The following is a 25088-nucleotide window of genomic DNA, read 5'->3' on the forward strand; positions in this document are numbered from 1 at the left end:
TGTAACTCACAGCAGGAGCTGCGGAATAAACGGAGACTGGCGAAGGACGAGGTGACGATGCGCGTCGGGAATGGTTCCAGAGTCGATGTGATCGCCGTCGGCACGCTGCCTCTACATTTACCTACGAGATTAGTTTTGAACCTTAATAATTGTTATTTAGTGCCATGTTTGAGCATGAACATTGTATCTGGATCTCGTTTAATACGAGATGGCTACTCATTTAAGTCTGAGAATAATGGTTGTTCGATTTATATGAGAGATATGTTTTATGGTCATGCTCCGATGGTCAATGGTTTATTCTTAACGAATCTCGAGCATAATATTACACATGTTCATAGTGTAGATGCCAAAAGATTTAAAGTTGATAACGATAGTCCCACATACTTGTGGCACTGCCGCCTTGGTCACATTGGTGTCAAGCGCATGAAGAAGCTCCATGCCGATGGACTTTTAGAGTCTCTTGATTATGAATCGTTTGACACGTGCGAACCATGCCTTTTGGGCAAAATGACCAAGACTCCGTTCTCCGGAACAATGGAGCGAGCAACCAACTTGTTGGAAATCATACATACCGATGTGTGCGGTCCAATGAGCGTTGAGGCTCGCGGAGGATATCGTTATGTTCTCACTCTCACAGATGACTTGAGTAGATATGGGTATGTCTACTTAATGAAACACAAGTCTGAGACCTTTGAAAAGTTCAAGGAATTTCAGAATGAGGTAGAGAATCAACGTGACCGAAAGATAAAATTCTTACGATCAGATCGTGGAGGAGAATACTTAAGTCACGAATTTGGTACACACTTAAGGAAATGTGGAATCGTTTCACAGCTCACGCCGCCTGGAACACCTCAGCGAAACGGTGTGTCCGAACGTCGTAATCGCACTCTATTGGATATGGTGCGGTCTATGATGTCTCTTACCGATTTACCGCTATCATTTTGGGGATACGCTCTAGAGACAGCTACATTCACTTTAAATAGGGCACCGTCTAAATCCGTTGAGACGACACCGTATGAATTATGGTTTTGAAAGAAACCTAAGCTGTCATTTCTAAAAGTTTGGGGATGCGATGCTTATGTCAAGAAACTTCAACCTGAAAAGCTCGAACCCAAGTCGGAAAAATGCATATTCATAGGATACCCTAAGGAAACTGTCGGGTATACCTTCTACTTAAGATCCGAAGGCAAGATCTTTGTTGCCAAGAACGGATGCTTTCTGGAAAAAGAGTTTCTCTCGAAAGAAGTAAGTGGGAGGAAAGTAGAACTCGATGAAGTACTACCTCTTGAGCGGGAAAGTGGCGCAGCGCAGGAAACCGTTCCTGTGATGCCCACACCAACTGAAGAGGAAAACAATGATGATGATCAAGGTACTTCGGATCAAGTTACTGCTGAACTTCGTAGGTCCACAAGGACACGTTCCGCACCAGAGTGGTACGGCAACCCTGTCCTGGAAATCATGTTGTTAGACAACAATGAACCTTCGAACTATGAAGAAGCGATGGCGGGCCCGGATTCCAACAAATGGCTTGAAGCCATGAAATCCGAGATAGAATCCATGTATGAAAACAAAGTATGGACTTTGACAGACTTGCCCGATGATCGGCGAGCGATAGAAAACAAATGGATCTTTAAGAAGAAGACGGACGCGGATGGTAATGTTACCATCTATAAGGCTCGACTTGTCGCTAAGGGTTATCGACAAGTTCAAGGGATTGACTACGACGAGACTTTCTCTCCCGTAGCGAAGCTGAAGTCCGTCCGAATCATGTTAGCAATTGCCGCATACTATGATTATGAGATATGGCAAATGGACGTCAAAACGGCATTCCTTAACGGGCATCTTAAGGAAGAACTGTATACGATGCAGCCGGAAGGTTTTGTCGATCCTCGGAATGCTAACAAAGTATGCAAGCTCCAGCGATCCATTTATGGACTGGTGCAAGCATCTCGGAGTTGGAACATTCGCTTTGATGAGATGATCAAAGCGTTTGGGTTTATGCAGACTTATGGAGAAGCCTGCGTTTACAAGAAAGTGAGTGGGAGCTCTGTAGCATTTCTCATATTGTATGTAGATGACATACTCTTGATGGGAAATAATATAGAATTTCTGGACAGCATTAAGGCCTACTTGAATAAGTGTTTTTCAATGAAGGACCTTGGAGAAGCTTGCTTATATATTAGGCATCAAGATCTATAGAGATAGATCGAGACGCCTCATAGGTCTTTCACAAAGCACATACCTTGATAAGATTTTGAAGTGGTTCAAAATGGATCAGTCCAAGAAGGGGTTCTTGCCTATGTTACAAGGTGTGAGACTGAGCTCGGCTCAGTCACCGACCACGGCAAAAGATAAAGAAGAGATGAGTGTCATCCCCTATGCTTCAGCCATAGGATCTATTATGTATGCCATGCTGTGTACCAGACCCGATGTAAACCTTGCCGTAAGTTTGGTAGCAAGATACCAAAGTAATCCCGGCAAGGAACACTGGACAGCGGTCAAGAATATCCTGAAGTACCTGAAAAGGACGAAGGACATGTTTCTCGTTTATGGAAGAGACGAAGAGCTCGTCGTAAAGGGTTACGTCGACGCTAGCTTCGACTCAGATCTGGATGACTCTAAGTCACAAACCGGATACGTGTATATGTTGAATGGTGGAGCAGTAAGCTGGTGCAGCTGCAAGCATAGCGTCGTGGCGGGATCTACGTGTGAAGCGGAGTACATGGCAGCCTCGGAGGCAGCGCATGAAACGATTTGGGTGAAGGAGTTCATCACCGACCTAGGAGTCATACCCAATGCGTCGGGGCCGATCAAACTCTTCTGTGACAACACTGGAGCTATTGCCCTCGCCAAGGAGCCCAGGTTTCACAAGAAGACCAGGCACATCAAGCGTCGTTTCAACTCCATCCGTGAAAATGTTCAAGATGGAGACATAGAGATTTGCAAAGTGCACACGGATCTGAATGTCGCAGATCCGCTGACTAAACCTCTCTCGCGTGCAAAACATGATCAACACCAGAACTCTATGGGTGTTCGATTCATCACAATGTAACTAGATTGGTGACTCTAGTGCAAGTGGGAGACTGTTGGAAATATGCCCTAGAGGCAATAATAAAAGTATTATTATATTTCAATGTTCATGATAAATGTCTTTTATTCATGCTATAACTGTATTATCCGGAAATCGTAATACACGTGTGAATACTTAGACCACAATATGTCCCTGGTGAGCCTCTAGTTGACCAGCTCGTTGTGATCAACAGATAGTCATGGTTTCCTGACTATGGACATTGGATGTCGTTGATAACGGGATCACATCATTAGGAGAATGATGTGATGGACAAGACCCAATCCTAAGCATAGCATAAAAGATCGTGTAGTTTGTTTTGCTAGAGCTTTGCCAGTGTCAAGTATCTCTTCCTTCGACCATGAGATCGTGTAACTCCCGGATACCGTAAGAGTGCCTTGGGTGTATCAAACGTCACAACGTAACTGGGTGACTATAAAGGTGCATTACAGGTATCTCCGAAAGTAGCTGTTGGGTTGACACGGATCGAGACTGGGATTTGTCACTCCGTATGACGGAGAGGTATCTCTGGGCCCACTCGGTAATGCATCATCATAATGAGCTCAATGTGACCAAGGTGTTGGACACGGGATCATGCATTACGGTACGAGTAAAGTGACTTGCCGGTAACGAGACTGAACAAGGTATTGGGATACCGACGATCGAGTCTCGGGCAAGTAACGTACCGATTGACAAAGGGAATTACATACAGGGTTTGATCGAATCCTCGACATCGTGGTTCATCCGATGACAACATCGAGGAGCATGTGGGAGCCATCATGGGTATCCAGATCCCGCTGTTGGTTATTGACTGAGAGCGTCTCGGTCATGTCTGCATGTCTCCCGAACCCGTAGGGTCTACACACTTAAGGTTCGGTGATGCTAGGGTTATTAGGAAGACTAGTATGTGACTACCGAATGTTGTTCGGAGTCCCGGATGGGATCCTGGACGTCACGAGGAGATCCGGAAGGGTCCGGAGGTAAAGATTTATATATGGGAAGTTGTCAAACAGACACCGGGAAGTTTCGGGGTCATACCGGTATTGTACCGGGGCCACCGGAAGGGTTCCGGGGGTCCACCGGGAGGGGACACCCCTCCCGGGGGGGCACATGGGCTGCGTGGGGCAGGGAGCCAGCCCCTGGTGGGCTGGCCGCACCCCCTCCCTTGGGCCCATGCGCCTAGGGTTGAGGGGGGAACCCTAGAGGGGGCGCCCCCCTTGGCTTGGGGGGCAAGCCACCCTCTCCCCTCTCCCCTAGGCCGCCGCACCCCCCCCCCTAGATGGGTTCTAGGGGGCCGGCCCCCTTCTCCCTTCCCCTTATAAATAGAGGGGTGAGGGGAGGGCAGCCGGGCCACCCTCCAAGGCGCAGCCCTCCCCTCCCCAACACCTCTCCTCCTCCGTTGTGTGCTTGGTGAAGCCCTGCCGGAGTACTGCCTCTCCACCATCACCACGCCATCGTGCTGCCGGTGGAGCTGTCTTCCTCAACCTCTCCTTCCCCCTTGCTGGATCAAGAAGGAGGAGACGTCTCCCGTCCCGTACGTGTGTTGAACGCGGAGGTGCTGTCCGTTCAGCACTTGGTCATCGGTGATTCGAATCACGTCGAGTACGACTACATCATCACCTTGCAAGCTTCCGCACGCGATCTACAATGGTATGTAGATGCAAACTCTCTCCCTTGACTCGTTGCTTAGATGAACTCATAGATGGATCTTGGTGAAACCGTAGGAAAAATTTTAATTTTCTGCAACGTTCCCCAACATACCATGCATGTGGAAGTTGAGTTCATATGTTAGGGTATTGTAAGAGATCTTATGCATTATATATATATAGCCAGTACCGCCGGTAAGATATACGAAAACTTGTTGTTCGACCAATCTCTCGGAGAAGGAGAGGTCGATCACTTCTCTCTGTATATGTACATGACGATCTTCTGTACCTAATAGTTTCCTTCATTTGCTTACTAGCTAGCTAGCGTGTCGATTCCTCTCTATACGTATAGTACGTAGTGTCAACCAAGCACGGAGATAAGAGAGAACACTTCTCTCTATTAGCTAGCTAACACAATATATGAAACCCCTAAATTAACCCTAAAAAAACCCCAAAACCCCCCCAACCCCCCAACCCCCCCCCCCCCCCAGAAAAAAAAACAAAAAACCCAGCCCCTGAACTGCTGACGCGTGGAAGCCTTTTGGTCCCGGTTGGTGGCACCAACCGGGACAAAAGGCCCCACTGCCTGGGCAAGCGGCAGTGGCCACGTGGAGCCCCAGCTGTCCCGGTTCCTGGGCGAACCGGGACTAAAGGTATAGGGCTTTAGTATCGACCCTTTAGTCCCGGTTCGGGAACCGGGACAAATGGCCCTCACAACCGGGACGAATGGCCCTTTTTCTACTAGTAGGGCTCCAGACTGGGAGTCCAGGACTAACCCCACTGATCGCACCCTGGTGCTCAGTGGGGTGGAGACGCGTCGAAAGGCGGCCTCTCGGAACCATCTCCTGTGGAGGGCCTCTCGAGGCAGTACCCCTGCTAGAAGCGGCAGACATCTCCGGGCCAACCCTGGCCTCACTATGGCTAGGGTCAGTGGAGGACGGGGCACCCAGATTCCCGCGCTCGCTTCCTTTCTGAAAACGTTGTTGTTGAAGAACCATATGGTCTATGTGATGTCATGAGATAATTGGTGTCGATATGCTCATTGATGTAGTTTGATGATCACAGATCCGATCGCTTTCTGTTTTTTTTCTCATCTACATATAGTTTTGATCTTATATAACTTTGCTATTTGCCGGCGTGTTTTTTCTACCGATGTGTTGGCGTTGGCTTTCTACATTCAAACTATGCAAAGACCGGATATGTGTTTATTGTGTTTGTATTCTTTTGATGCTTGATTTTCAATCAACAAAAATCTGAAAAGGGACAGCGGATTTGCGGCCCTGCACCATCAGCTCGGACAGCAGCGCCACAGAAATGGCTGCGCTGGCTAATCCCGCCATGTCCTGTGCATTATATATCCAAAAATGCCCTCTGCAACCGAATTGTTTTCTGTTTCAAGCTGGGCAGGGGAAGATGCCGACGGAAAGGTGATGCCTATTTTTACGAAAAAGGGTTTCTTCCTGCTTTGTATTCCAAAGCAACAGGTGATGCCCATTTTTACAAGAGATCCAATGCAAGCATAGATTTTTTTTTTGCGATGGTAAAAGAGTTTTATTCCATAAACATAGGGTTACAATCAAGTGGCAAAAGCTCCTCCACACACAGAGGTCCCCGCCCAAGCCATACAGCAGTTGTACTCTCTGTACGGCTATACGTAGCCAAACGATCTGCTACCCTATTTTGCTCTCTTTTAATTTTCAAAGGAATAAACTCTCTTTCACTCATAAGATAACGAATCTTTGCAACTAAGTGACCATAAGCCGAGCGGGAAAGGCTGTCCCCTGTCAAAGCTGACAAGGCCTGAGAGGAGTCGGACTGGATGATGATGGGAAGATAACAATGCTGCATTGATATTGCCATTCCTTGCATTATTGCATGTAGCTCCGCCTCCAGCGCATCATTGCAGTTGAAGATACATCGATAAGCAGCAAAAATTACCGTACCATCGTGTCTTCTTAGTATCATGCCCGCTGCTGCAGACCCATCCGATGAAGGAAACGATCCGTCGACCGAAAGTGCGATCATGTGGGAGAGACATCCGGGCCTTTCCTCGGTTGTGGCAGAACGATGGGAGCGGAGCCGGCCGGCGGGAAACCTCGGTGCGGTCTGTGACGCACTGAAAGAGATGATGGTCAAGCTGCGGTCTTGGAGCAAAGAGAACTTTGGGCATGTCATATCTGACCTGGAAAAGCTGCGCGTGGAGTTGGCGGACTTGCAGCTTCGTGACGCTGATAGAAACCTGATAAAACAGAAGATGCATCAACTGGATGAACTCCTCTATAGGGAGGAAATGCTTTGGCTTCAGAGATCTCGGATTACATGGTTAAAGGAGGGAGAACGGAATACGGCATACCCCCACCGTCGCGCGGTGTGGCGGGCTAGGAGGAACTATATCCAACGCTTACGGCGTGCGGATGGTACATGGTGCTCTGTCCCGACGGATATGCAGCGAATGGCGACGTCGTACTTCAAGGAGGTGTATACAAAGGACCCAACTTTGACGCCGGAGGTCGTTTTGGAGAGTATTGCACCCAAAGTAAACCAAGGTATGAATGATATACTATGTGCTCCGTTCACGGAGAAGGAGGTGTCTGATGCTTTATTTCAATTCGGTCCTCTTAAAGCACCAGGGACGGATGGTCTCCCGGCGAGGTTTTTTCAACGAAATTGGGCAGTGTTGAAAGCTGAAATTACAGCAGCTGTGCTGGAGTTCTTTAGGTCAGGTGCAATGCCAGACGGTGTCAATGATACGGCTATTGTTCTTATTCCGAAAATTCCTTTCCCCAAGGAACTTAAGGACTTTAGACCAATAAGTTTATGCAATGCATTTATAAGATCGTTTCAAAATGTTTGATCAATAGACTAAGGCCAATGCTTGGTGAGCTAATATTGGAAAATCAGAGTGCTTTTGTCCCCGAAAGACTTATTTCAGATAACTCTATAATTGCGTTTGAGTGCATTCATCACATACAATCGCTGAAACAAAACAAGCCGGCGGCGTGTGCTTACAAGCTTGATTTGTCAAAGGCATATGATCGTCTCGATTGGGATTTTTTGGAGAGTGCACTTCGCAAATGGGGATTCGCTGAACAGTGGATATCGTGGATAATGGTATGTGTCAGATCAGTCAAATACTCTGTCAAATTCAATGGACAATTGCTGGAGAGTTTCTTTCCTTCAAGAGGACTAAGGCAAGGTGACCCTTTATCACCGTTTTTGTTTCCCTTTGTTGCCAATGCAAGCATAGATTGGGTCCATGCAGGCATCATCATCTTGATCTGGATAGATATGTAAAGTGCTAGCTGGAGGAAGCAGCTACGGAGGGTCCACGAATGCACAATACCACGGCCATTCTTAACCAAATCGTCAGTTGACGCACGTGCCGTTTTATTTCATACACAGCACGGTCTTACACTCATCCCCTTGGAGTTGGATTGACCGACCGATGATGCTTGCATAATGTCGCACGGCGCGTCGTTTAGCTAATTTTGACTAGCGATAGTCTTAGGGGAACCAACCCGATTGAGATGCAGGGTTCACACTGGATGCATGCACGGGCAATCATAGTAGGAGTACCCATTACAATGCAGCACTACAAAACTACAAATTGCAGGCAAATTTTGTTAGTTAATGTGCTGGCCGAAGGAGGACTCCAGAAGAGGCGGCAAACAGATCTATACTAGAAGAACACCCGTGCGTTGCAACGGAGCCACATTAACTTTAAAAGTTCAATATTAATATTCTCATATATATCAAGTGACATTGGCGACCTTTTTTATCATCAATTCCTCACACACACTCTCTGCCTCCCTCTTCCTCACTCTCTCCCCCTCTCCCCCTCTCTCTCTCTCTCTAACACACACATATCCATCTTATTGGGTACGGGACCATAATCCATCTATTTCACACACACAAGCTAGTACATAACAATATGGATTATGTGTATTATATTTGCCACCACAACTGAGGGAATTAATTTCATGTAAATCGGCCAGCCACAGCTCCAAGAATACGCGGAGGAGGTGGCCCGGGTCGGCGTCGGCGCCGTCCGGCACGGGCCACGGGCCCGCTTCCAAGCGCGTTTGCGCGTCGGCCACCCACGCCGTGTCCTTCAAGTGCCACTTCCACCGCACCAACTCACAGGGTCACGGCCATGGCCAGGGCCAGGGAAGCCGCCCTTCTTTGCTCCCTTCACCGGCCGCGGCCAACGCGGTGCCGCGGCACCCGGCCTCGCCGTCCTCGTCCTCCAGCACTGTCGCGACCCAGTGACGCAGCCCAAGCATCGGCCTCGAGAATCAAGAACGCTCGACAACGTAGAGGGAAGGAAAGATCATATACATGTCATAAGAAAGGGAGTTTATTTACTGCTCCCTCGATGTATTGTTTCCTTTGTTTGGAGATTGATTACCATCCGTGAGTTAAGGTAAGGTTTACGTGATTGAGCGATTTTTTGAAAATCAACTATTTGTTTTCTAATTAATGTAACTGAGTGATTTAAGGTAAGGTTAATTAATTTAGATTTGATCTTTAGAGATTGTTCGTGATTGATTCTACATTACTAAATAACTTGCGCCAGTATGAAAAGTTCTGATCTGTTTAGATTTCTTTCGTTGTGTGAGAGGGTGACGCGAAAATAAACCGATGAAGTGAGGGGAGGGAACGAAAAAAATCTACGAAAAAAACCCAGCAAAGGTGGGAGGAGGTACCAAAAAAAACCATGGAAGGTGGGAGGAGACTACCAACTGTTTCATTAGGAGTAGAAATTATTAGAGATTAGAGATTATTTGTTTCTTGAAAATCTATTATTTGTTTCCTAAAGCAAATTGCATTAATGAGAGAGATTTTGTAGATTTGGTTAAGGTAGGAAAGAATCTATTATTTGTTTGCTAAAGCAAATTGCATTAATGGGAGGGATCCGTTGATTTGGCTAAGGTAGGAAAGAATCTATTATTTGTTTGCTAAAGCAAATTGCATTAATAGAAAAGATCCGTTGATTTGGCTAAGGTAGGAAAGAATCCATTATTTGTTTCCTAAAGAAAATTGCATTAATGAGAGAGATTTGTTGATTTGGCTAAGGTAGGCGGTTTTTGCGGTTCGTGGCGGCTTAGTGTGAGGTGGGACGAGGTACCAAAAAAAACCATGGGAGGTGGGACGAAAAAAACCTGGGAGGTGGGAGTTGTCCCTGGTTAACCTACGAAATTTCGTAGATTTTTTTAGGACGAAAAAAAACCGTGGAAGGTGGGACTAAAAAAAACCTGAAAGCGAGACTACCAACTGCTCCCTTAGGAATAGAGATTTTTCTTATGTGTAGGAAGAAAAATAGAGCAATGTTGGATACACCATTGATAGGTAATTGAATTGCAGGTAGAAAGTATACCAATAATTTTACATATACATTTTGACCGAAGAAAATTATGCTTCCAAAAGGGTGGAAATTTGTTTCCAACAACAATCACTTGTACTTCCAATGTGAACAAAATCTGAATCACGTGTGGCTACTACACATATGGTATCCTTCAACCCGGCCAAATGCAAGACCGCTGGAGCACAGCCGACGTAGCACGCATGAGAGCATCGCTACCACGCAGCCACATTGAAAAGGGACCTCATGAGTCTATAGCATGCAGCCCCAATTACAGGCTTCAACGAGCAGAGCACGACCATACCACTTCAAGCAGCAACTACAAAATGTCTGACGAGGAGTAGCAGAGGAAACGAAGGTCTGCACACCGGCGAAATTACAGTGCCACACCGGCCAGATTGGGGATGCAGCGCGACGAACGGATCACAAGGAGCGTTGTGGGGGCATGAAGCACACATGCACATGCTTAGCCATCAAGGCGACATGGTGTGTGCGTTCTTGCCGGAGGACTTGCTGGTCGAACGTAGATGCGGTGGTGCGATAAGAGCGAGGTTGAAGCGAGGAGGATCCAGATGGCAGGTGTGGCAGAGAGGGTGGCGAGGTAGTTGATTAGAGTTTGATGGTGGATGTGAGGATGATTCGGAGGGGTTATATAGTACAGCCAGGCGTTGTTGGATGCATGGCTCCAAAACGATTGGTGAGATGCTGGTCTGACGAAAGCCATGTATTAGACGTCTCACAGGAATAGTTTTCCTTTATATTTATAGCCTTACCATACCTGGATTGATTTATTGCCATATAATTACCATATTCGAAATTTCCTGAGTTATGACCTTACCATACCTGGATGGATTTATTACTATAATAATCATATTTGAGATTTCTGAGTTTATAGCCTTACCATACGTGGATTAATTGTGATTGATTACCATAAATACATTGGGTGTTGCCGGTTAGATGAGAAAAGAGGAAAACCGGTGAGAGGGTGGTGGTGGGAGGTGGGATGAAGAAAAACCAGATGAAAAAAAGCCAGACGAAAATAAATCGTGGAGACTATTCACCAACTCAGATTTCCTTCTCTTTCACTGAACTCGGGAAATCCTTCCTGCATGTGACGCACGGCCTTAACTGCCCTGCAATCTCCACGATTATCTTCCCTACATACACGTGATTGTTTCCTTCTTATTTGTTAACAGATTGGCTAGCACCATTATATATCGGGAGCAAGAAAATCGCCCGAGATATCGCTTCGTTTTATTGAATTGATTGTGTCTGGTTACCTTAAGTTAATTGATTGCGTTTGGAAAGAATTGATTGTCATGCATGATTGCATTTGGAAAGAATTGATTGTCATGCATGAATCGGGGACGTAAGGGGGAAAACGGAACCTGACTGCGTGCGGTGAATGGGGTGGGGTAGGGGTGGGCATGGTGTGATGAAAAAAACCGGTTGAAAAAAAACCATGGTAGGTGGGACGAAAAAAAACCATGGTAGGTGGGACGAAAAAAAACCTCGAAGCGAGACTACCAACTGCTCCATTAGGAGTAGAGATATGGCAGGCATACAACCGAAGAAAGTAGCTAGTTGTAGTATTAATTGGTCAAGCTTGTACATCCATCATCCAGAAATAGGACTTTATCAAAGCCCCACTAGGCTAATTAAACCCCAGTTGGCAGCCTGTTGGCAATACAAAAACATCTGATTCTGCCAATACCATGGGCGGATCTGGTGAGCATGGGAGTGGTCTGGATTTGGCTTTGCGTTTGGTTAGTTACGGACTGGTACCCGAACACTACAAATAGAGAAAAGGAAACTCTTCAAGGGAGGACCCAAAATCATCCCCGAATGTTCAGGTTGTTCGCAAACCCTAAACTCAGCTCATATGTGAGGTGGAAATGGGGTTGCCCGGACATATCCGGAGAGCCCACAACACCCCGACAACTTTTTTTTCTTCTCTCTTTTCTTTCCCACCAATCAAATGCATTTGTATCGAAATTTGGAGACAAATGGATCGTGAACATTGCATGCATCGACAAATAAGATTTCCGTGGGCATGTATAAAGACATTATGTTGTTTGGACGCTTCGGTGGAGAAATGGGCGTTCAAAATAGCCTAGTATGATTCCAGAGGCTCTCCGGTACGCCGGTGTTTTAGGGCTAACTAATCGCATGACAGCCAAGTTTCAGGGAACATGAGCGGTGAATGTGTCGCCCACACTTCTCCCCTAACTCTAGCTAGAAGCCATGAGATGTGCTAATATGTGTTAGGTGCGATGATGAGGACAATGGTAGCAACAGCGAAGCTAATGTGCATGCCGGGTGCCGGTGTCCCTGGCTTTGGCTCGGATGATGGTGGGATTCTTGTTGGCTTAGCATCGCCGATCTTGCCTCGTGTATGGTAGGTTTAGCTGTGATGTATCCTCTGTTCGGGCCGAGCATCCCTTGTCTCTCTGCTCTGGGCAACATGTTCACACCTGCCTACATTTGTGTCATGTGTTCTATCCGTCTATACTCATTCTACTCCTTCTATGAATGAAATGATACACAAGCTTTGCATATTTACGAAAAAAAAGGGCTCCGGCCAGTGGTGGTGCCACTGGTGTCTGGTGATCTACACTCTGTTGAGCAGCTGGTGGTGAGCTTCCGCAGATTTTGTGTGATTTTAGGTTTGGACAAGGATGTCTTTTCCTCGTACACGTATAGGCTACAAGGACCCTAGATTTGCTTAATTCCGGGCTCCATAAATGGATTACAGAATTGCACCTGCTTGATGCGGTGATGACCTTTACCCAAGAAGATTAACAAGAAAATGTCAGCATAGGTATGTACAAACTAGCCAGCTTAATTAGTAGGCTGAGGCTTTACTGACGGCTTTTCGGCCATCGAATCCGTGCTTCACCGACGGAAGGAGAGCGTTGGCACAAGCGAAACATGCTATCGGTACAAAGCAATGTCTTCAACATCGAAGAACTCGCTAACGTAATCAAAGGAGCAGTTGCCAAAGAAATCCCAGTCAGAGCAGACAGCCGCTGACTCCCAGGAGGAGGAACAATGGATGTCGTCGGTGGAGGAGCTCAGCTCCGCCACTTTCCCCGCCGGCCGCATGTCTGGCAACGGCGTTGACTCGACTTTGGCCACCTCGGCTGGGAGCTCCTCCGAGAGTGAGGTTTTTCCACTCGGATCGTCACCGTCGTCAGGCCGTGGCGAGCGGCTGCCCACGGACCCAAAGTCGAGGATCTTGACGTCGTCCAAGGCGGCGAACGCCGCCTCGCCACCGTGGCAGCAGGTGTGGTCGGCGAAGTAGGTGAGGACGTAGAGGGGAGGGTCGTGCTCCTCCGACCGCTGGACCTGCCTCCTGGCCGGGCAGCCGCCGGCGTCGAGCGTGTAATCGGCGCACCTGAAGTAGTGCCTCGGGTGGTCGCTGCCCCGGATGTGCTTCTGCCCGTACTTGGTCCACACGAAGCCGTCGTCCCAGTTCTGCTTCGTCTCCACCCTCGTCGGCGTCGCCGCCGTCTCTCTGCTGCTCGCGCGCGTCCTGAAAAAACACAATGGTGGTTGGCTCGTTGCTCGACGTGTACTGTAGCAGTAGTGCTTCGTAGTTAGTTAGATGTACCTTCTTTTGGTCTGGGTTGTCTCAGTGGCTGCGCTCTGGGGCCCCAACTTGCGCTTCTTCCGGCCTGGTTTGCCGTGGAGGGCGGCGAGGGCGCGGTCGCAGCAGCAAAGGATCTCGGCGGCGAGCTCCCGTATCCCGGCGTGGTCGTCCTGGACCTGGAGCAGGGCCTCGAGGGCGGCGGCGGACTTGCGTCCCTGCGCCATCAGTTCGGACGCCCGGGCAGCCGGAGTGACTAGTGTTGCCATGTCCTCTCCTCTCCTCTGCGACTGGGATGCTTTCTCCCTCTGTGTGAGCGCGTGTGTTTCTCTGAAGCTAGCTGGGGTGGATCTAAGCTGGCGGGAGAAGGTCACCTTTTATATATACAGTAGATCTGAGCATAGATTGGGTACTCCATACTACTTAATCTGGATATTTAGGTCAGTAGCTGCCGGTTGCCAGCTATAGGCGGTAGCCGGAGGAAGCAGCTAGCTAGCGATCGAGGGTCGACGAATGCACATGCCAAGCCGATCGATCGAACCATTAATTACTACGTACTCCATTAACAAAAACATAATCGATTCGTTGACGCACGCGCCGCTTTTATTTCATACTCAAACAACGCGGTCATACTCCCACTTGGAGTGAGTTGGATCGACCGATGATGCATGCATGCTGCCGCGTTGCACGCCGCGTCGTTTAGCTGCATTTGACGATGCAAATGCATGCACGGGCAATCATATAAGTAGTAGTACAAAACTGCAAATTGCAGGGGAATTTTGTTAGCTTTATGTACTGGCCGTCCAGAAGCAAAAAGATCTATATGTGGCAGGCACACCCACCCATGCATCCATCAGCAGGTGTCGTTTTCCTTTCAGAATGCCTCATGTGTGCCGTCTAGTTGTAATATTAATTGGCTAAGCTTGTCCATCCATAATACAGAACAGGAGTTTACCGTGGCCCACTAGGCCAAACCCGGACCCAGTTGGGAGCTTGGCATTAGAAAAGCATGTGATGCTACTAATACCATGGGCGGATCTAGCAGGCATGACAGTGGTCTCGATTAAAATAGGCTCCATTTGGTTTTGCATTTGGTAGTTGCCTTCGTTCGGATTGGTTTGGATGGCTCACATGACATAGAGAAGTTTGGCTTATCAGGTCGACAATGAGTTGTTCTAAAAAAAAAGGTCGACAATGAGTTTTTTTAAGTTCTAAACTAGTTTAAACTTAGTTCAAAATTGCGACACTTATTTAATTAGGATGATTTTTCTAGAATGGTAAGACGAAGTCACGACAAAAATTGTTCATCGGTGGAATAGCGCGCACATAATGGATCGCAACATCTATTGATCCGTAGCCTGTTACTCCTTCACTCTGAAAGAAAAAAAGAAAGAAAGAAAGAAAATTTCTCTTCATAAAGAGGAAAGTATCTTGATCTGTATGGATAGGTAAGGTGAGCTGCCAGCTAGTCTCGCTAGAGGAAGCAGCTACGGAGGGTCAACAAATGCACAGGCCACGGCTAGCTACTATTGTTAACCAAATCGATTAGTTGACGCACGTGCGCGCCGTTTCATGCACGCGGTCACTCACTCACCCCCTTGTCACCGCGTTGCATGGCGCGTCGTTTAGCTTAATGAACCGTACTCTTTGGGATCCATCCATGGTCTCGTCGAACGATCGAGGACCCCAGAAGAGGCAAAAGATCTATACATGGCATGGCAGGCAACCACCCATCAGCAGTTTGCACGTTCCTTTCAAGATGCCCCAATAGTATCTAACGAGTTAAGCTTGTCAATCATCGAGGAAAGGACCCACTAATTAAGCTAAACACAGTTGGCAGCTTGTCATTAGAAAAACACCTGATGTTGCTGCTAATACCATGGGCGGATATAGCAGGCATGGGAGTGGTCTCGGTTAAAATAGGCTCAACTTGGTCGGTTTCGTTCGGATTTGTTTGAACGGTGTGAGATGTTGCTACAAACGATTGGCTAATTATGTCAACAAATGAAGATGAATTAATGCTAAATGCAACATTTTAGTATTAATTAAGTAGTATAGTAGAATCATGACATGAAGTCACCACAGATATTGTTTCATTTACTAGATATTCCTATGCCTTCCGACAGCCACCGTGCCGGTTAAGTAACTGACAATAGAACAATGGATGTGCGTGTTAACACGGAGGCAGGGGATTATCCACTTTCTCGACGAAAACAAACAAATGAAGAAACATCAAATTGGCGTACGGAAAACAAAACAAAAATCATCAAATTTCAAATAATTTTCAAGGAGCCAGTTAATAAACCTTATGTTTTTAGATGATGGAGGTTTTATTAACCCCTGCATCATACATGCATGGAGTACTTATTTACCATGTTTATTATAATATCACATAACAATGTTCGTAACAAACGCTAGAAACCACAACACTAAGACCAATCAACGTCACAACAAGAATATGCCAACCAAGACAACCCCCTAAGCTAAGAAGCCTAACACTGACATGCCATCAAAGCGGGACATAAGCTTAATGATAAGTGATAGCCAACCCAAGTCACTTGGCGCGAAACTCTATCGACATCTTGTGTTGCTCCTTTTGACGATTGCCATGACAACATCTAATAAGTACATGAGAATAGCACTAAAGAGGAGGCGTGCAAAAATCCTTGTGTTTGGCTAGGAATGTGTTCTTCTGGGCCAACATGAATTATCCGTGGAGGTGCACGAACAAGGTCGAAGTTGTTGTACTCCCTCCGTCTTTTTGTTTGCATATAACTTTTGTGCGAAGTCAAAGTATCTCTATTTTGACCAAATTTATAGAAAAAAGTATTAACAATCACAATACCAAATGAATATATTTAGATTCATTATGGAATGTAGTTTTATATTATGTATATTTGGTATTGTAGATGTTGATATTTTTTTATACAAATTTGGTCAAAGTTTGTATTGTTTGACTCGACACAAATCTTATATGCGGAGTAAAACGGATGAGTAGATTTTACATGGAAAAAGCCATTCCCCCACGCAAAGCTCCATCCTCCAAGTATCCTGACGGTGCTGGTTGATAATGATGTTATTTCTAATGTATTCCGCATCATCTATAGAACACACTAAAATATTTATACAAGGTGATATATCTCTTAGTGTTGACTCTAGCACTTATGTTACCAGATATCCTAAAATAGGGTATGTTAAAATTTAAACAAGCGCATAAGGCTATGCAGTCTAGATGTGTCATTCAGTTGGATAACTCCAGTTGGCTCACACATACAAGGCAGGTGGCCTGGACAGTCTAGCAGTTTGAAGAGAGGTCGGTCGGAATAATTTTCTTTAAGATTGATGAAAACATATAGGAGCATGGTGTTGGTGGTGGTCGACTTCTGGGCATGGAAACACATGATTCGTGTGCAAGGGATTGGGATCTTCAACAAGGCGATTGCGCGGGTACGATTCAACACAGTGCACATATGGGAGCTTGAAGCGGATGGGACATGAGATAGCGTGTACAACTACATAATGTCATGTCGAATGGAGCAGGGGTTTGATGGAAGATTTAACTCTCGATGTTGATGTAGGAGTGACAATGTAAGACGTGAGAGAATCAAAACTTATTTTATCGCGCGCGGTGGAGTGGGCAAGCTAGAGCTCCATGCTTCAAGGGATATGTGAAACTCGGCATCGTTCGGTGATGATTTGTGGTTCTCTACAATGGGGGTTGAGTGAGTGCAGTCGACCGGGGCATAGATGACATCGGCAAGACATATGGTATGCACAGAACACGCCAACAAAACCAGGGCATAGGTGGTCACACAATGTGCAGAGAGGATGTCCTTAGGATCAAGATTCAAGTTCATGACTAGATCTATTGATCTTCACCCATCATATGGATAGGAATTGACCATGAAGAACCCAAGAGAGTATTGAAAAGTCTGAAATGTCCAAAGCATTAGAAGTATCTACCCATATATTAGGTAGTTTTTTTTATGAAAACTGTAGAAGTAGGTGGAGTGCTATAGCTATGGGGCAAACATAAACTATCTTGAAAAAAATAAACAATAAGGAATTTGACTTGGAATGACCAAGGCAATGTCAAAGTTTGTTCAAAGTTGAGACACGTAGTTAACAGGAGCAATGATGATTTATTTCAAATAACTCTGATACGTAGCATTCAATATCTGAGTTGTTCACTTTCTTATAGATCTGAAAAGAGGCAACTAGGATACGATGCAAACAATCTTATCGAATATGGTGACTTTATAGTCAACATGTAATGGCATTAAATGAATAGTCCCGAAGATGGGAACGCAATGCAAGAGCCCGAAAGAACTTTACTTTACATAGGAGCATTGAATGTCACGAATAAAAATGAGACTACAGTTGTGCTCCCTCCTTTCATCTATATAGGGCCTAATGTGTTTTTCAAGACTAACTTTGACCAAATGTTAGAGCAATAATATATGACATGCAAGTAACACAAAGCATACCGTCAAATTCGTATGTGAAAGGAGTTTTCAATGATATAATTTTCACATTATACATCTCTGGCATTATTGATCTTATCAATAGTCAAAGGCGGTCTTGAAAAATGCATTAGCCCCTATATATAGATGGAATGAAGGAGTAGGTGAATGTCACGAGTATAGTGACTGGCCGGTTGCTGGTCTCCACACGAGACTACAGTTGTAGTTGGAGATATGTGAAGACAACCGGAGTAGCAACAGCAACAACAACTATCTCAGCTTCTGCTACTTCCTAGCTCCGGCCACCGGAGAGCATGATTGGGTCGAGTGATGGCGTTTGGTGTGCTTGATGCGGTGATGACCATATACGAGACCGTTCACAAACAAATGTCAGCACTATCGTCAAAAACGTTTGTCAACTGAACTGCTTTTTTCTGCAAGTGTTCATCCTTCGTTGGTTGAGTCTGCACCGACAGGTTCTCTACCATTGAATTACTTTGGAGTATATGTTTTAAAGACGAAAGAGGTTTCCCCGCTTTATATTATAAAGCAATCGTCACGGCAATACATCCGAGCAAACAATAAAAAGGAAACAAAGGAAAAAACTGCAAAGATATATGATGCTACAAAACGGCTAACGGGATCCAAATGCACCAAGCCAAGGCTTGAGCATCGAAGCCCTCAGCGAGCTCCACACCCTGCCATTGATAAGGTGAAGCCAAGGGGACTACTCGCCGCCGGAGGACAATCATGTGTCACCTTCCATGAACCACCACCGCAAGGCCGCCATCCGCCTCCGCCACCAAAGAGGCCCCCTACCCTCTCATCCTGGAATGTAGGACGCCACGCTGTCGGTAGGCAGAGCTGCTCACCCCCGAGCACGCATAGACGGCCCAGACGGTGGCCGGGAAGGACGGCAAGACGGCGACCCCACCAAGCAGAGCAATTCCTCCACCGACACATCTTCTCCAGCAAAGAGCGTGGTGCCTAATGCAAGTCGTCGAATGGGGGAACCACTGAAGATAATTGACGACCCACCACTTGCTCAGAAGCTCACACCATTACCTCCACCGACCCAAGGAGGCATCGTCTTCAAGAAGAAAACGGCGCCGGAAGGTCACCGCCGCCCAATCCAGGAGATTTTGGGCTTTCACCCGGGTCACAGAGGTGGAGGAAGAGGGAAAGGATCACGGTGTCGCCTTCAGGAAGGGGAGCAATGCCCGGAGCATTGCCGGCATCGTGGCCACTGACGCCGGCCAGGAGCTTCCCCCGATCCAGAACCCACGCCTGCATCACCCCACCCAGCAGCGGGCTAGCAGGGCGAGGTGTACCTGGAGCAGAGGAGGATGTCGTCTTCAGCTCGATGCACGGGGCCAGCGGGTCAACCACAGCCTCGATCCCCACGTTTGCCACCACCTTGTTGCCTCACCGAAAGGGGCTGCCGCCTCAGATCCGCGCCCACCACACACGGCCCGCGCGCTCGTCCCCACACGCCGGCGGAGAGGGGAGGAGCCCCAAGGCGGCACGCGAGCCACCGCACCGCCCCATAGCCACCGCGCGCCACGCCTCCGCTGGATCTCGCCGCCCCCGCGCCGTCAGACCAAGCAAATGGGAGAGAAGGGCCCGCCGCAGCCAGCGCCACGCGGGCTTAGCCCCGCGACGCCTGCCGGCCGCGGCGGAGGGGAGGGCAGGAGAAGAGGAGACGGGAACCGGCGGCTAAGGTTGAGCCCCCGGGTAGTGGCGGGGGGCGACACGGGAGAGGGAGAGGGGTCTTCTACACCCTGTCAGTCTCAAGGATACGCACCTCAGTCGTAGTACTACGACACAAGGAACTATTGGTAAAGGAGTTACATGCTATTGTTACAAGACAACGTCTTCCAAATCGAAGAACTCTCTAACATAATCCGAAGAGTTGTTCACGAAGTACTCCCAATCGGCAGCCGATGGGTCCCATGCAGCAGGGGGAGAGGAGCAACGGGCGTCGTCTGCCGACGAGCTCATCTGCGCCACAACCGCCGGCACCGCGGGGAGCAAGTCTGACGACGGCGTTGACTCAACTTTGGTCACCTCAGCTCGGAGCTCCTGCGAGCGTGAGGTCTCACCCCAAACAGTATCGCCGTAGTTGAGCCAACAAGGAGAGCGGCTGCACGGTGCGGCCGCCGACCCAAAGTCAAGGACGAGCGGCGGCTGCATCTTGACGTTCTTCACGACGGCGGCCGCGACGCCGTGGCGGCAGCAGGTGTGGTCGGCCAAGTAGGTGAGGACGTAGAGGGGAGGGTCATGCTCCGGGGATCGCTGGACATGCCTCGAGGCGGGGCAGCCGCCGTCGTGGAGCGCGTAGGCGCATCTGAAGTAGTGCCTAGGGTGGTCGCTGCCTCGGATGTGCTTCTGCCCGTACTTGGTCCACATGAAGCCGTCGTCCCAGTTCCGCTTCCACTCCACCCTGGTCGTCTCTCCGCTGCTCGCGCGCGTCCTGAAGTCAGAAAAAGTCGTGGTTGGCTCGTTAGTCACGTGTATGTTATTCACTGTACTCCCTCCGTTCCAAATTACTCGTCGTGGTTACTTTTAGTTCAAATTTGAACTAAAAGTAACCACGACGAGTAATTTGAAACGGAGGAAGTAGGAGTAATGGAGTATAGACTATAGCATGGTTTTGGTTACCGCTCGAGATATTCGGTTATCGCTGAGCCGTACCTTGTTTTGGGCTTTGTCTGAGTGGCTGCGCCGCCATGGCGGGCCGGCTTGCGCTTATGCCGGCCAGCAGGTTTGCCGTGGAGGGCGCCGAGGGCGCGGTCGCAGCAGCGGAGGATTTCAGCGGTGAGCTCACGCATCCCGGCATGGTCCTGGACCTGGAGCAGGGCCTCGAGGGCAGCGGCAGACTTGCGGCCCTGCGCCATCATCTCGGACACCAGCGCCACTGAAGTGGCCCGAGTGATCAGTGCCGCCATGCCCCTCTCTCTCTCTCTCTCCCTCCCTCTCTGTGTGTGTGTGTGTTGTCTCAAGCTGCTAGCTGGGGGTGGATGAGCCGGCAGGAGAAGGACACCTTTTATACACGAGATCTAAGCATAGATCGTGTGTGTGTGTGTGTGTGAGCAATAGATCTAGCTGGAGCAAGGAATGCCCCTGAGGTACTACGTATTGCGTATTGACCAAATGAATTCAAGCACGTGCCATTTCATACAATGAGGGGGGGGGGGGTCACTCGCTCACCCTCTTGGATTAATTTTTATTTTGAAAGATCCCCCGTTGTTGCATTAATTTGGATCGGTCATATGCATCAAGTTGCACGGCATGTCGTTTAGCGGAATTATATAGTCCTTGAGGGCATGTGTTGCATTTCACATGCACGGCAATGATATACACTACTCTCTCTGTTCATTTTTATAATTCGTTTCTAAAATTGAGTTGTTCTGCACGCCGTCTGCAATGTTTACAACGCGTTATAAAACTGAACAGAGGGAGTAGTAAAACTACAAAAAAAAATTGAGGGTGAGTAAAACTACAAGTTGCTCCTACCTTAATACAAATGAAAGCAGGGCTGCTGCTCTTCGTCAAAAGAAAACAATTTGCACGGGAATTTTGTTTGTTAGTTAATGTACTGGTCCAGCAGCGAGGACTTCAAAAGAGGCAAAATATCGATATATATCTATACTCCATGTACTCCGTCATGCCGTGGTGGTGGTGGTGGTATAGTAGGTAGTGGTGGTATTGAATGGTTAAGCTTGTCCACTCCATCCACCATCCAGAACAGGAGTTCAATAAGCCCAAGTAGGTTAATTACACCCCAGTTGGTAGCTTGGCATTTACAAAAACATGTGGTGCTAGCTAGCTAGCTAGCTGCTAATTTTTTTCAGGCAAAGTTAGCTGCTAATACCAAGGGCGGATCTAACAGGCTTGGCATGGCAGTGGTCTGTACTAAAATAGGCTCAATTTGTCCTAATTTGCGCTCGGTTGGCTTCGGACTGGTTTGGATGGGCTGAGATGAAACAGAAAGGTTTTGCCACAAAATTGCAGCATCTATTGATCCATAGCCTGTTCCTACTTCGTGTTTTTAGAAAAGAAACGGAAACGTCAACCTTTTAAAGAGGAAAATGGTTACGTATAAACGTCTCTTCAGAAAAAAAAAAAGCAAGTTCATAGTGTTTTGCATAAGAAAAACCTTGTCTAAAACTCTAGCATTTCTTTGTTTCCAAATGTCTCAAACAGCTAGTACCAAATAAGTTTCACCGAAGAAGAATAAGAAGGCTTATTATTTGAGAGTCCACCTGGCCCGAGATATCATCTTCTCCTAAGAATTGGACGGAGTTAGAGCAAGATTAAAGGATGTTCAGCGGACACTACTTAATAAAAGCGCAATTACACCAAAGATGATCCCTGGTATTCTCCAGTGGCGCACAGAGAGAAGAGGGGAACCGCTATCATGTCTCTGAAGAAATTTCGTCTTAAATCAAAGCTACCTGATCTATGGTGTTTACCGAGAAGCCAGGGGGGGGGGGGGGGGGGGTGATGTGAGTTTGGCTGCGCATTTAGTCTTCTTGATCCACGATGTGAAGGCCGGCAGGTGCTTCGACATGGTCGAAGTAGCTGCGGTATATTTTAGGTGCAAAGAAGCCACCACCACATACGGGGAGCTCCAACCATCATGATCGGCGCGACTTATCTGAATTTGTTGCAGAAACTGTCTTTGCTCACTGAAGTCTGAATGCATCGAAATGCCGTGAAAACACTCGTTGCTGGTGCCCGTGGAGGTGTTGCATGCATGGTACCTAATTGAACGATTTTTTCCTTTCATTTCAGTGACATGGATAAATAATAGGGATTCTGCTTGAGAGCGGCGATAGCGCGGACGGGCTCGCATGCTCCCGTTTCGTCGACCAATGGTATGGCTCGCATGTCTCGTCAGCATTTATTGGTCGAGGAAATACGATTACGGTACGAAAGAAAAACTGGGGCCCAACGCCAACGTCGTGCGTTGGAGTTACTGCGGAACAGGAGGGGCAGGGATGCATGTACCGACGAATGTGGGGAACGGCGTCGTTGAATGGGGCGAGTGGAAAAAAAGGTGAGCCCAAAATTGAAACCCATTATTTGCACTTCCCGATGGAGAAGCCAATGCCATGGCGTCGGGCGGATGTGGATTGGAATTCCTCTTGGATTCGGTCGACAGGTATTCTTTTCTCAACCCGATTTTGATTCCGCTGGTGTTGAATCATTTGGTAGCTTCTTCCTTATTCGATGCGGTCTTCTATTAGGTTTCCACTGCCAGAGATTGGAGGCAGAGGGCACGCCGCAGCAGTTTGGGGTAAGGAGATCACGCCGCCGGTGCAGCCGCTCGCAGATCCGTTTTACGCAGCGTCCGAGTCCAGCATTGGTGAGGTGGGGCAGGAGCTGCTGGCACTGTGAATGAAGTTGAACGCCCTTCGATCAGCTTGTCGGCAGCGGATTCCGGGCAGTCAACGGGCAGGGACGACCCTCAGGAACCAGCCTGTACAAAGAGGTAATTTGGTCGTCATAATTTCAGATTATGTGGATGTGGCGCTCGCAGCGATTGCTGCTTTGCATATGAACAGACTTATATGTGTAGGCCCTAATTGTACCTGTCATGTCGTGCTATGCCTTTGTCAGAAATAATGAAATGCATCTCCTATGTGCAGGGTTCGTGCCTGTCTTTGAAGGCATGTTTCTCAGTGTTGAGGCTTCGATTGTCGTTCATGCATAAACAGGCGTATACATAGAGTCCTGGTATTTGGTGTTATGACCACATGCTGTGCATCTCTACTTGGCGATTTGGATGATTTTCATGGGTTTGCTGTGCGTCTCTGTTATCTCCTCAAGTTTATCAAGTTGGTATGGTTAGAGGGTTAGCAGGTGTACCGTCCACATTGTCAGGCCAATACCAAGGGTACAGGATGGGGGCACCGGGGCTTGTGCGGCAGTCCATGTTGGGCTAGCCGGTAACCAATCCAGGAGTTCCAGCCAAAGGAAGATTTTGCTGTAACTTAGTTGGACGAAAGAGGAGTGTACGTGTTTGTGTTCTCGACTGGAATCGAGTAGTGCGTTGGTCTCTTCTGTACTGCTGCAATGACGAAAACGACAATTTTGTGATGGATTGCAGAGTTCGTGTTTGGTTCAGCAAAAGTAGACTGGATGTTGAGCGGAAAAAATGCATGCAGGAAATCATATGCGGATGCTCGGTGAGTAGTGCATGAATGAAGTTAAGAAAACATAAATCTGCTGTGTGGGATCCACATGTCGATGACAGCCTGCGTGTCTTTTTTGTTAAGGCGAAGAATACAAACACCAGATCATGCAGGTCTGAATGTCACTCCAGGATACAGCTGCAACATTCAGACCACTATGGCCAGTACATTAGTGAACACATACCGGGCCATAATCACACTCTTACCGACAAGTGTTGCGAGAAGATGCACATTGATGTGTATGCATAGAACATCATACGGTAGTTGTGCGACAACAATGTGAGTATTGGAAAGGTGCACCAATATAATGGACTCATAGGGCTATGTGGCGGTGTGGCCAGATAAGTCGTGGCCAAGCAGTCAGTACGATGTCGTCAGGAAAATAATGTAGGTTTTTGCCGAACTTGGGGCAAAAGACCAAGGGTTGTATTACATGGCCCAACTAGAGTCGGAGAGCCGGACCAGGAACCTGATATATCTACATGATCGAGCTGAATGCAGTACAACTTTTTTGGGGATGCAATAACAGTTGACACAAGATACCAAACAAACTTTCATGACATGTTGTTCAGATAGTTTGTCTGTATAATTCCAAAGCACAATATGTCCCGGCATGGGTGAGATTCCAAAGAATCCAAGAAAGGAAGCAAGACGTACGAAATGGAGTGGGTCGGCACCGGAGTGGCAACCCCACTGTGATTCGGTACAAAGTGCCGACGGTGGACGGCATTTCGGAAGGGAGGCTTATATATACGCATCTA

The 25088-nt window shown here is 47.6% G+C and overlaps 2 protein-coding genes across 2 annotated transcripts; both read right to left on the reverse strand.

Annotated features, from left to right (window-relative positions):
- Positions 1-12567: 12567 nt before the first annotated feature.
- Positions 12568-14014, reverse strand: LOC123040155 (probable WRKY transcription factor 62). Its single transcript, XM_044463085.1, has 2 exons — positions 13689-14014; positions 12568-13610 (listed from the first exon to the last, which is right to left on the reverse strand). Exons 1-2 carry the CDS (start codon positions 13931-13933, stop codon positions 13010-13012), a joined length of 846 nt encoding a protein of 281 aa, XP_044319020.1. The 5' UTR covers positions 13934-14014; the 3' UTR covers positions 12568-13009.
- Positions 14015-19917: 5903 nt separating this feature from the next.
- Positions 19918-21127, reverse strand: LOC123040156 (transcription factor WRKY19). The gene is made up of 2 exons (XM_044463086.1): positions 20822-21127; positions 19918-20600 (listed from the first exon to the last, which is right to left on the reverse strand). The coding sequence occupies exons 1-2, from the start codon at positions 21073-21075 to the stop codon at positions 19988-19990; spliced, it is 867 nt and encodes a 288-aa protein (XP_044319021.1). The 5' UTR covers positions 21076-21127; the 3' UTR covers positions 19918-19987.
- Between the last annotated feature and the right edge of the window lie 3961 nt (positions 21128-25088).

The sequence above is a fragment of the Triticum aestivum genome, chromosome 2B (genome assembly GCF_018294505.1).
Source record: "Triticum aestivum cultivar Chinese Spring chromosome 2B, IWGSC CS RefSeq v2.1, whole genome shotgun sequence".
Lineage (NCBI taxonomy): Eukaryota > Viridiplantae > Streptophyta > Magnoliopsida > Poales > Poaceae > Triticum > Triticum aestivum.